Source organism: Antechinus flavipes, chromosome 4 (assembly GCF_016432865.1).
Source record: "Antechinus flavipes isolate AdamAnt ecotype Samford, QLD, Australia chromosome 4, AdamAnt_v2, whole genome shotgun sequence".
NCBI classification, from domain to species: domain Eukaryota; kingdom Metazoa; phylum Chordata; class Mammalia; order Dasyuromorphia; family Dasyuridae; genus Antechinus; species Antechinus flavipes.
The window spans coordinates 237,761,897-237,775,323 of record NC_067401.1 but is presented as its reverse complement, the minus strand read 5'-3'; the positions used below and the strand labels follow the sequence as shown (position 1 = coordinate 237,775,323).

Sequence of the window (13,427 nt, the reverse complement as noted above, 5' to 3'; positions counted from 1 at the left end):
AGTTGCTGATGATTCCATTGCCAAATTGTCTTGTATTCATTTGGTGGGAATTCTGTATATACTTTTAATAGATGTATACTGTCTACTCCAGAAGAAGGTAAGTTCCTTGTTGGCTGACATATGTTCTTTGTATCATCTGCTTCAAGAACAATAGCATGTACTTAATAAATTCTTTTTAATTAATTCTTTTGATTTAATTAAAATGCTGACAAAGATTTTTTTTTTAACAAAGTTGTTTCCCATTGATATATTAAAGTCATCTAAGATTAATTGAAAGATATAATGACAAGGATGACTTTGATGATTCTCTGAAAATAAATATCAAGCAATGGATAAAACAAGGAAATATTTCCTTGCCAGAAATATTTGTAACAATTATGATGGGTGTCTAACACAGAGACTTTTAGATACTTCAATCTGCAGATGGCTTTGTGCTGATTGTATTGAGTCCTGGGACATCATAAAGCCTCCTAAATAATACACATTTAAAATCCAGTTATCTACACTGGAAAAGTCAAGTGGTTGAAGAATGTTTATTGTTGAGACAATGGCAGGAAGTTGGATGGATTAAGTCATGAATAACAGTCAGTTAGCTGATAAGCATTTATAAAGTGCTTATTTGCTAGACACTGTGCCAAGTGCTGGGGTTGCAAAGAGAGACAAAAGACAGTCCTTATTTTTAAGGAGCTTACAGTCTAATGGGTTAGACAACAAACAAATATACAAACAAATTGTATACAGGATAAAAAGGGAAAAAAAAACCAAAGGTAAGACTACACTTAAGAGAAATTAGAAAAGATTTTCCAGAAAGTGAGATTTTAGTTGGGATTTGAAGGATGCCAGGAAAGCTGCAAGGTAGTTCCAGGAAAGGAGGACAACCAGAGAAAATGAAAGTGGTTGAGAGATGGAGTATTTTGTTCATAGCAATGAGACCAAACTAACTCCAGAACTACATAGGGAAAAGATAGTGAACTAGTATGCTTTTGGGAAATTATCAATAATTTAAATAACTTCACAATTATGCCTGAAATAAAAATCCCACTTGTTCAACCAATATTTTTTCTATGATACTATATAATTGAATCAAAGAATAGTACAATTTCAGAGTGATCAAAAATGCAGATGATCCAAAAGACCCCAACGAACCCAAATGCTGTATAAGAGTAAACTGCAGTATATTTACAGTTAGAAAGTGTTCAGTAAAAGTAGCATGACGAAAAACACTGAAGCAATATATGAATGGAAGAGGAAGTAGGGCAGTCATATAAAGAGGGGTAGGATACTAAATGGATAGACAGTGAGTTCTATTGGTACTTACATAAAGCTGAGAAATTTAGAAGAAGGCCCCTACCATGTTGCATAAATCTTCTTGGGAGGACTTGTGGAGGACGTGCACAAAAATTACACAGGATAAGAAGCCCCAAATGGACTTTGGTGTGCCTCACTGGGGAGCATATTCTCCTCAATGAGATCAAAGATCATTGAAATATTTAAGATATACCGACTGGGGTTGGGAGAAAATGTAGATTATAGATTAATATAAGTAAAGTTGGAAGGGACTTTTCCAACTTCTTCATTTTAAAGAACAAACAGGCTCAGAAGAGTTAAATGACTTGACTAGGATGACACAGCTTAGATAGTTGAGCCAGGATTTCAATCCAGATCCCCTGACTCCAAATCCATTTATCACTTTCCCACACATACTATGTGTAAAATAAAGTAGGAAGTGAAATGTCTGCTCAGAATGAGGAGAGACACTGGAGAGCTGGAGGCTTGAAGAAAATGTTTGAAAAACTATTATGGACAACGTTATAGTAAATTGCTAAGAAGAATAAAAGAATTGCTGTTTAGTAGGGGGGACTCGGTTGAGATTAGATGGCATGAATTTATAAGAGATTCATCAGCACAGTTTTGTGCCTTTCTCCAGCTGTGATCAGCAGCTCAAGAGGATGAACAGAGATGATGGATAGTGGGGTTAACCAAAGCAGAGATAGCAGATGTTCAAGAATGAATGGAATTAAATGGATGAAGGATAATGAATCATTAAAGTTACTGATCATTGGATCAATTTTGTAGGGAGGCAAATGAAAGCAGAATAGCAGTGATGAATAGAAGAAAGAGGCAAGAATAGAGGGACTCTGGAATGAAGATGAGCATGAGGAAGATGAAGAGATGTTAGTATCGATCAGCCAGAAAAATGAGGTAAGGTAAGGATGAATTTGTAGAGAACACTGGAGAGGTCATATAAGAAAGGGGTTTGTGTTTAGGAGAATAGTTTAATATTGTAGGTGATAAATGGATAACTGCCGGGACAAAGTAGTCATACAAGTGATAGAGTGTTCAATAAATAGGGATAATTATTGAACTAGATCCCAGGCTTAACTAGCTCCTCATTCCAATTAGAATGATCTTTTATGGGCTGCCAATTTAGAGATCACAGACAGTATGGGATTTTGGTCACTCATTTTCCCAATTCAATAAATCACATTTGCCAAATGTCCTAAGGAATCTCTAAGATAAATAGTATAGTTTATATCATATTATATAAAGTATACAAATAGTTTATGACCATTTTAGCTCAACCTTCTAAGTTTGTCTGATATCTGATCAACTCCTTAGTTTGCTAAATGTTCATTGAAGAGGAAGCGCTGATAAAACACTGATAATACAGTGGAATGCAAGCTAGAGTAAGAGCAAAGGAGACAATATCTGTCGATGGGTTTCTTTTCCTCCTTGTTATAACATTGATTATCCAATAAATTAGTTTATTTTATAATTACAAGGAAAAGGATGAGAGAACCTCCTTCAAATTTTGTGCAGGCTAAAACAGAACCCCTCCATCTATCAGTAATAATAATTAGCATTTAAATGATACTTTAAGGTTTTCAAATCAGATCATATACATTTCTCCTTAGATTCTAACAACTTTAAGAGGTTGATGCTCCATTCCTTATTTTCCCCATATTATAAATGAAAGACTTTTATATCTTAAATAGAAATATTAACAGGTTTAGAGACAAGATCTGAAACCAGGTCTTATAAACTCCAACTCTGCATTTTATGCACTACTTATTTTATTGGACTCCTGAACAAGAAGATATTCTAATGTCATCTGGCCTCTAGAAGTTCCCCTGGGATGAATTGACTCAGGACTAAAAGTCCTGTAACCTTCCTAGACTAAACCAAAAATCGTAGGATTAAGACCAAGTCAAACTACCTTATGGGGATGGGTAAGACAGTGAGAGCTATCTGCTCATATAGCATTTTGCATAATTCTACTTTTGTTTGACTTAACTTTATTTGCGTGTTTCTATTTTGCTGTTAAAGCTTGCTTCCCAAGTTCACTTCAGCTTATAGTCAAATTGATTTCCTGAGGCAAATATATTAATTAGATCTGGGGATAGTCTGGACTTGGGCATGATCTATACACTTCTGGCAACCTCAGAATCAAAGGGGAAATAAGAGATGGGTGATTTACTTGAACAATTTTTTCAAAATTCTAAGCTACCACCATTTTTTTACTCAGTCTTCCAAACACTGTGGTTATTATCTGCAGCAACTCTCCTGGTGAATTTTGGGTGACTTTCTCAGAACCAGCTTTTCTTGCATCTTGAATCATTTTGCAGAAACTTTTCCTTTGCTTGCTCCTCCCTCTTTATAACCTCATTACCTTTCAAGACCCACCCCTAACTCGACCAGGGCCCACAGAGCAAACCCATTCTCCACCCCTTTTTCCTTCCTCAGGATTATAGTACCACCAGTTGCCCCTAGTTCCCTTTCTTTTCTTTCAGCCCTTGTAAGGGCAAGGAGATTTGAGGCAGCATCCTGGACTTTTCAGTCCTGGAGTGACATTCAAGGAGTACCAGGATCACCCAGATCCCTCTGTAGCCCCCTTCTGAGGGGGCCAGTGGGCAGAAGAAAAACAACTAGAAACATGGATAGTGGCTGGTAAGAATGAATCTCTTTAGAGGGGAATCCAACTTTAGGGAAAAATATTGGTGCATTTCAGAAATGAAATAATATGCTCGTGTGTGTGTGTATGTGTGTGTGTGTGTCTGTGTGTCTCTCTGTGTGTGTATGTGTTAATATAATGGGATAAAGTCAGCAAAGTCATAAATATAAAGATCCTTTTGAATTTTGAAAAAAAACAATGAATAAACCATGATAGAATTGGACTTATTCCCTCTGCCAGGCAGCAGTCCCCATTTCACCAAATATGTCTTCAAGTCCCAGCCTATAAGAGAATTCTGCTTCAGTCTTGTGCCCCAAACTCCCCCTCTATTCTTTTATAGGAAAATTCCACTTATCTTCTTCATATGCTGTTTTCTGGGACCTTGGGCATCTGCAACTGTCCAGCGTTATCGAAGTAAGTATTTTCATTCTTTTGGCAGGAAATAGGGGATTAGGTTGGGTGCAGAAAATATTTTCAAGACATTATTTGTATCTTTCATCTAGTTGGGAGTAAATGAAGAAGGATGGGCTGATGGAAGTAATAGCTGACTTTATACAATGCTTTTAAGTTTTGTAAAGCTATCTTTACTTTCCATTCACTATCTCAGTTGCTCCTGTGAGGGAAGTATTTTAGTTTTTCTAATCCTCATTTTATAAATGAGGAAACTGAGATTGAGGGAAGATAAATTACATGAGGAATACAGCTAGTGACTGTTTGAGACAGAAGTCAAAGACTGATTTTTCTGATGCTGAGTCCAGGTTGCAAGAACTTTATAAAATTGCCTCTCTTATTTGAATATTGAGAGAAATAGCAGTTTCCTTCACAACTTCCCTTATGATCCTGTTTTTAGGGTGAGTTGGTGACAGGTGGTTGATTCTCTTCTAATAATACTGAATTTAAATCTCAAACCCTGGCTATAATCACATTTTGCCAAAAGTTAAAGTCACTAGTTAGATGGGCTCAGACAGAGAGTGAAGTAAGTGAAGAGAATAACTCACTTAGACCTACTTTGAAGTAGCTGTGATTCTTCAGTAGGTGACACGTGGCTACCTGAGGAAAACAGAAAAGGGATTGATAGAATATGGTCTTCTGGGAGTTCAGGGCTCCCCCTACAGAAGCTATTCCACAGTTGAATGCCTAGTTCAGAAAAGTCCAAGAACCTTTCACTCATCAAGAAAAAATGGGTATCATTCTCCTACATCTGACCTTTAGTAGCTTCTAAGTTGGAGACTTACTATACATTAACACCCAATTTGGGAAAATATTTTACTTTCCTCTTTGTCATTTTCAAGTAAAGTTTAATTTCTTTCTCTCCTCTTTATTCTATATCTCATTACCATCTATTACCAAATTGAAGAGAGAGAATATTTGACTAGCAGATCTAGGTGTTTAAGTCCCCCAGAATTAATCCATTAAAATATATGAATCCTCTAAATCAATAAAGGTGCTGGAGTATACTTGATCTCTTCCTTAATGTCATTTTGGGAAAAGGAGATTCTAAAAGAAGGTGAGGCTGCAAAAGATTTCACCATCCAGGAGTTGCTTGAATTGGCCTTGAGCCATTTGGTGGTTTTCTTACAATTTTAAAAATTTTGTTGACTTAGTGAATGAACTTTTTAACCACTAGAAGGAAACCACTAGAAGGTTTCCAACCAGGCTCCTGACACTGCACCATTCAGTACATATTAGTATAGCTGTGCTTCAAAATGAATGAATGAATGAAAAGGCATTTATTAAGGCATTTCTATATGCCAAGCTCTGTACTTAGCAAAGTTATTTAAGAAGCCCACTCCCTTTCATTCCCTAATCTCCTCCAGGATAAGAGTAAATGGAGAATTTGTAAATTTGAATCATTCCATATTATGTTGAAAGCAAATTATAATAATGGACTGGTTAGAAGAGGTCAATCAAATCAACCTCTTGTCCAAATCTCCACTAGAAAATTCAATAGTTATAAACCAACTTTCAGTAAAGAATTTATTAGTTCTTAATTATGATGCAGATTCATCTTTAGATGATGAATTACAACAATAATTTTTCTTTCCAATAGGGTTCCCCATCTCCTTGACTCCTAATCCTGAAAATGACCTTTGTCCACAAGTCCGGATTGGCCAGGATGACTTACCAGGCAAGTGGATATCAATTTTACTGGAAATATTGATACTGGCTTTCTAGACTTCTGCATTTCTGATTCATGAAAGTGATTGAACAAAATAAAATGAATCTGACGAATAATCTTATCTTATCTTTCTTTCCTATAGGATTTGACTTAATTTCTCAGTTCCAAGTAGATAAAGCAGCATCTAGAGGAGCTATTCAGAGAGTTACAGGCTCAACATCATTACAAGTGGCTTATAAATTAGGAAATAATGTAGACTTCAGGATCCCAACCAGGTAACATTTATATCTGTTTTGTTTTTGGTGTTTTGCTTCTCATCAATACCAAACCACATACTCTCAGCTGGGTTAGATAATTTCAAAAGTAACCTTTCACTATAATATTCTTTATTTCTATATGCTACCACTATAATCAAAGGCAGCAAGACATCTATCTGCTTTTAATTTATTTTCTTCTTTAGGCAATAAATATAGAATCATATTATCCGTCCATAAATCTATGGCTATATTAATGTTCTTTTGGAGTTGAATCTGTGTATGCTCTTCTCTATTTTCAGAATGTATATCATTATTTTTCTTTCCAGGGGAAAAATCGGTGAGACTATTATAGAAGCAGTACAGGAAGTTTGCTTATTCCCTTGGGCTTTATTATTCTATAATTTGTCTGGTTTTGACTGAAAGAACCCACTGTGCAGAATGTGGAGATTAAGCATTCATTCAACTAGGCGCCACTGAGCGACTAGAAGGGGTTACAGAGGTGCTGTTCAAATAGTCTAGTGCTGAAACACAGCACTTTCTTTGTCCTTTACAACTTGTCCTGTAACTATGAGCAAACAAAAGCAACTAGGATAACAGTAGTAACAATAGCAACAGTAATGAAAAATAATTCTTCATTAGAATAAGGACCTTCTTACTTGAAAGCAGGCCTTTTAATTTTAAAATTATTTCTAACAGATGTCCTCTTATGTATCTATAAGTTGTTGATTGCACCATTATTATAAAATGAGTTTCCAATTGTTAGTGAGTACCTAACATTTGATGTGCTATTATTTCAGTCTTAAATTGAGGTATAGGGTTTTTTCATCTTTTTACTATAATCTATAACTTAGATTCATGTGGTAGTTTAATGGAGAAAGTACTTTGTAAGATAAGATAAAAACTTTTTAGTCAATTAAAGATCAGTGTAATGATTTTGGAAAATTTAAAATTTCTGGTACTTGTTTTTTTTCTATTTTTATGTTTTTCAATTCACTAATTTGCAGAAGAAAATTTTATGTGTGGAAAATGGAATTTATAAGACATGATAGATACATCAGTAGAATTTTTCTTTTTGCTCCATCTTTATTCTTAAATATGGAATATTTACTTTAGGGTAAAAAATTGAGGACTTTGTCTATCTTTTATTTATTCCCAATGAAATGATTTGCTTAATTTATCACTAATTGTTAATGATGATTGGTTTTCCAGCTTTGTGATCAAAGAATCAATGTATACAATGACTGTGAGTTTAAAGCTGGCCTAGATAGCCTTGCCCATAAGTCTACTCACCAGTCTTTGTCAGTTATATGTTAATGTAAATGCTCAGATTCATCATTAAACAGTTTTTATGGGCTACTATGTTTTGTCAGATTTTCTTTCCCCAAATCCAACCACCTAAATACCCTCCTATTGCCAGTCTGTTAAAAAAATTCAGGGGCAAAAAAGGATTTGGTGTGGGAGCAAGATTTGAAGAGAATAGGAGAGAATTGTTGACAGAACCCACTAAAGGTAATAAGAAACAAATGTTCCATAATATTTTCATTGAATATACAGAAGGAACAAAAGAAAAACAATTTCTAAAAATACATTTCTACTTATAACACTCTTTAATCCTATTCTAGATTCATGGGGTAAAGGATTCTGGGATAGGGTAACTCACTCATGTATCCTATTCAATTTGCTTCCAAGGTAAAGTTAACTTCTATAACTCTGAGAAGTGACAACTCTGGTCATACAGAAAATAAGAGGTTTCTTCCAAAGACAGCTTCTGTGCTGCTGGATAATAAACTCAGGGAACCTTATATATGTAGGAGCTAACGTATTTATAGTACTTTATGATCTGCAAAATGCTTTCTTCACAACAACCCTATGGCATAGTAGTTTGAATTTTCTTAGTAGTGTGAATACTATTATTTCCATTTTACTGATGAGGAGACACAAGGCCAGGAAAGTTAAGTAGCTTTCTTAAATCCATATAGATAAGGAGATGGCAGAACCAGCATGCAAAAAGAAATGTTTTAACTTTAAGTTTGCTTAACTTATATACAGATAATAGAAACCCCTTGTGGGGGTACAGGACAGAAACTGTGGGCCAAGTATATGTTGTAACTGTAATACTTTTCTCTTCTTCTCTTCCCAACTTTAAACTGTGTGCTAAGAAAGCCCATTTCTAAGTGGCTTATTTATAATTTTCTATCTTTAATTTATTTCTAGGAAAGCATTTCACTTGTCTCACTTCCCATGACAATTGAATTAATTTTTTTTCATATGAAATCACCTTTTTTTGATAGCTAAGATCCTCAACAGTTGTGTAAAGGATTAAAGACTTTTTTTTTGCTTAAATTCCAGTGGTTCTCACTCTAAGCAATTTGGTGCAGGTAGTAATATAATAAAAAAAAATCATTATGGAACAAAATGCTTTTAAACTCTGAATACTGCCAAATTTACTTATTTATCTGGACAGTATTTTTACAATAATGCAATATAAGAAGTTCCCATAAGCCAGTGAGAGTGAATGCTATTAAATTTATTCAGGCATTATTTGGTGATGCTTATCTATTTATATGATCTATATGATTTAATACAATCAGCAACATAAATATTGCAGAATCCCTCCAACTCACTTTTTATATTAAAAATGATGGGGAAAAATGTTGATTCTAGAGTAAGAGGGCCAAGTTCAGATTTTTCCTGTGATGCCTACTATCATTTTGCCAATAGGAAAGTTACTTAAATCTTCTTTTCCTTATAACATGAAAGGATTGGACTAGATGATCTTGAAATATCCTTTCAGTTCCAAATATGCGGTCCTATGTCTAAATATGGTACAGTGAAAAGCATAGTGAGCTTGAGAACTGGGGTTCAAATTCCTGAGGGTCCTTCCAGCTCTAAATCTATAATAACTTTTTTATTACCTAGATCATATTTTTATTATGTAAAAATTCACTATTTGCTTTCAAGCACATTGGTTAGCATAATGTAGGTACTTAATAATAAATGCTCCCTGAATTGAAGCCTCTTCTGGACTAAGTGAGCAACATGACAGCAATATGAAACATGAATGGTTGAGTACTTAGGAGTGTCCTATAGCAATGGAATCATAGGTCAAGACCCGCCCCCCCCCCCCAAAAAAAAAGAAAGATAAAATAATGAAATATACACAGTGAGTCTTAAATTTAATCATATTTTCTTAAATGAAATTTGTTTTTAGATTTTTCCCCTTTATTTTCTTTATTTTTGTCATTTGCTATGTTAAATTATTGGAAAAGATGCTTGGTCATAGTGATTTTTTTCTCTTACCCAATGATTCAATAGCCAGAAATTGTTCAGTGAGTCCAGGTTGAAACTATTCCTTAGCTGAAATCAGAGCCTTTGCCACACATTCAGTGAGCCAAATAAGTTAACTTGATCTTTCATCCTAATAACAGTGAAGTTGGAAAATTAGGAAAAGTGATCGAGGTCATTGCTTATGGTCCTATAGTGGCAGAGCCCTCATATTTAAATTTTAGATGTGGAAAAGAAGAGAACACTTTTACAAAGGGGAGGTAATAGCAATAGGTCATACTAACTAATGCCCACATATGCTTTGTTTTTTATGTTTTTTTTCTGAGTTCCTGAAAAATATTTTCCAACCGACCAATGTGGCCAATTTGGAGAGATTTTGAAAATCTTTTCATAATTCTTCATTTTCCATTTTCTAACACAATGACTTTATAGCCTCCTAAGATATAGATCAGGAAAGAATCTCAAGAATCATGTAATAAAGCCAGAAGTAGGCTTGTGGTAAATTTTTATTTACCTACTTTCCAGAAAACAAATAAACCAAGGTGTACCAATGACATATTTTCAAATTTGATCTGCATTATTAACATTTTCTTTATAATTTCTTAAGTACAAAAATCAACAAAACAATAAATCAAAGAGGTGAGTTATAGCATTTGCCACTTATTGGCTCTCAGATTCAAGTTAGCTCTAGCTCTAGCACATTCTTAAAGCAAATGCCCATTGATATGAGAGAAAGAGATTTGTCTCCCAAGATGACAGGAATATCAAGCAGAATATTCAGAATTCATGTCCATCTTCTGAGTCAATCAGTCAATTAATCAATCAATGATCATTTATTAAGTGCTTAATATGAGCTAGGCAGCTAGGTAGTACAGTAGATAGAATGCTGGGCATGGAGCCAGAACACTTAACCATGTTTGCCTTAGTTTTCTTATTTACAAAATGAGCTGGAGAAGGAAATGGGAAACCACTCCACGATCCTTGCCAAGAAAAACCCTGGGGTCACAAAGAGTCAGATAGGACTGAACAAAAACAATGATGTGTCAGACACTATGCTAAGTGCTGGGAAATAAAGCATGAGCAAAAAGAAAGATATTCTCTATCATCAAGGTGCTTCCATTCTAATAGTAGAAGACAACCTGTGAAAAAGAAAACCTAAAAGAAGCGGAAAGGAAGATCTAGCAGAGGGGGCATGATGCAGGAATCCAGATAGCAACTTGGTGGGAAATGAAGAGACAACTGGATTGAGTGCCCTCCTCATATGGAGGTTCTGGGAGGGATACTCTTGCCATTGTATCAGAATGCGTGTATCTCTCTCTTTTCTTTCCTCTCTCCTCTAAAGTCTCTATCAAGTGATAGATCACTTTATCACTTAAATAATCACTTAAAAGGACCTTCTGGAGGAGTGTGTGTGTGTGTGTGTGTGTGTGTGTGTGTGTGTGTGTGTGTGAAGTAACTAAGTACCCTTCCATGCAGCCCATCCTAAATATTTTCTGGCTTTATTTCCAGAGCCATTCCTAGCCTGAGAACTCCTTTTACTGAAGTCTGCCATCTTACATCTTATATACATCTTAGAGTCTTTCTTGAACATTGACCACAAATGTAATATTGCTTAAAAGAACACAGAAAGAAGACAGATTTATCAGCTTAACGTTCTCAGCTAATTACCATAGCAACATTTCCACTAATATTATTCACATTTGAATGGTAGGGAAATAGATTATTTTAGTGACATGTACAAAGATTTATAAGATTTAGGATCGGAATTACTAATCCTACTCTATCCACTTTACCACCTAACTGTTCTGCCTTAGACGCTTACTAGCTGTGTGACCCTTGGCAAATCACTTAATCTCTATCTCAGTTTCCTTATCTGTAAAATGGGTATTATAATAATAGCACCTACCTTCCAAGATTGTTGTGGGGATACAATGAAGCAACATTTATAAAGCATTAAAAAACTTTTAAGTGCTCCACAAAGGCTAATTATTGTTACCAAGTGTTTGGCAAATATTTTAATTTTTAATGGTATTTTATTTTTACCAAATACATGCAAAGATAGTTTTTAACTGTTATCTTCACAAAACTTTGTGTTCCAATTTTTTCTCCCTGTCCTCTCCCCTATCCCTTTCCAATTAATTAATTAATTAAGGTGAATCAATTAATTAAAATGCTTTTAATTTCAAGGGACATAACAAGGATAAACTGCTTATAATTTATATGTGGAAATATAAACTATACATCTAAGATTGACATGAGTAATTGGGTAGTTCAAAAAAAAAGAATGAGGCAGTGCTGAGTATAATCTAATTCTAAAAAGCAAAATTGTTAAGGAAAAAGTAAAAATAGTAATTACTCTATATGAATGAAGTTCTAAAAACCTACTTATGGGAATGAGTTAAATAGGGAGCTATAATTTTTTATATATATATATATCTCAGGAAGTATATGTATATAGTATATGGTATAGCATCCTCCAAAATCTATAAAAAAATTGGGGGTAGGGAATAAGATAAGGTGGGATATAGAAGAGATATTGCAACCTAGTGCAATAGTGGGACAAGGTTTGTGAATTAACAGGAATAGATAAAGAGGGAGGGAAAGGGTGAGGGAAAAAGATAAGAGAGGGATCCATGGATAGGAGGATGTTTAAGTAATAGCAAGGCAAGTTTAGGAGTAAAACTAAAATAGAAAAGTTAGCAGGGATGGGAAATAAGAGATATACAGAAATATTATAATAAAGATCAGGAGTAGAATTTATTAGAAAAAAAGTAGGGCTAACAATCATTGATATTATACAAAGTCAAACTTAAAGATTCAATCAAGAGAGAAGTCTATGTTATATTTAAGCCAAATTAATATTGTTTTAGATGCATATTTATGTAGTATAAATGCACATGTATATATATGTGCATGTATGCATGTATATATGTATCCATGCAGGTATAGATATGTGTGTGTATATATATATATATATGTATATATATATATGAGTGTAAATATATGTATCTATATCTATATCTATGCTTAACTGTAGCCTGCTTGGGGGAAGAAGAAGGATGAAAGGAAAAAAAGAATAAAGAAAAATGTACATAGCAGAGAACAAAAGAATAACCTAAAAGGAAGCAGAGAAAAGATGGACAGCTATGTACATAATTTATTTTATTATTTTATATGCTTTCTTGAAATGGAAATGTATTATTACATATTTTGAATTTTTCCTGACGTTCTGCTGGGTACATAACATTTTTTCCCTTTTTCTATTTTCTTTTATTATTTTGTATTTAATTTTAAATAAACAAATATTTAAAATCAAAATGTACAGGATAAATGATGTAAAACAGAGAATAAGAACTCAATGAGTGCTTAAGTGGAATCGAAAAGTATGCAACAATAAGAATAATAGTAGTAGACATCAGTAATTAGTTCCTAAGCATAAATGGATAAAAATATGAATGCAACATTAAGAACATGAATCCAATAGTATTATAGAAAATAATTGCTTCAAGAGAAACCAGGGTAGAGCCACAATAGACCAACAGAAGAAGGTCAAGTATTCTATTATTTACTAAATCAATTCTACAAAACATCAGGACTTAGTGGAGGTTGTTGTCCTACTTAGCTGAACTATTATGAAAACAAAGGTATGAAAAAACTAAATCACTCTGGCAAATTAGCTAAAAAGTCTCTATCCTTTGTTTTTAATTCTCTTGGTCTGGGTTCAAATTTTGCTTCTGACTTACTATTTTTATGGCTTTGAACAGATCATTGAAATTCCCCAGAGCATCAGTTTCCTTTTCTCTAAAATAAGAAA

The 13,427-nt window shown here is 34.1% G+C and overlaps 1 protein-coding gene across 1 annotated transcript in view; it reads left to right on the top strand.

Annotated features, from left to right (window-relative positions):
* Nucleotides 1-3,934: 3,934 nt before the first annotated feature.
* COL9A1 (collagen type IX alpha 1 chain) overlaps nt 3,935-13,427 on the top strand; it is a 126,357-nt gene continuing 116,864 nt past the window's right edge. The window contains exons 1-4 of the mRNA XM_051996710.1: nt 3,935-3,948; nt 4,293-4,366; nt 6,003-6,080; nt 6,214-6,346. Of these exons, the coding sequence (XP_051852670.1) occupies nt 3,935-3,948; nt 4,293-4,366; nt 6,003-6,080; nt 6,214-6,346 (299 nt within the window). The remainder of the gene's footprint in view (nt 3,949-4,292; nt 4,367-6,002; nt 6,081-6,213; nt 6,347-13,427) is intronic.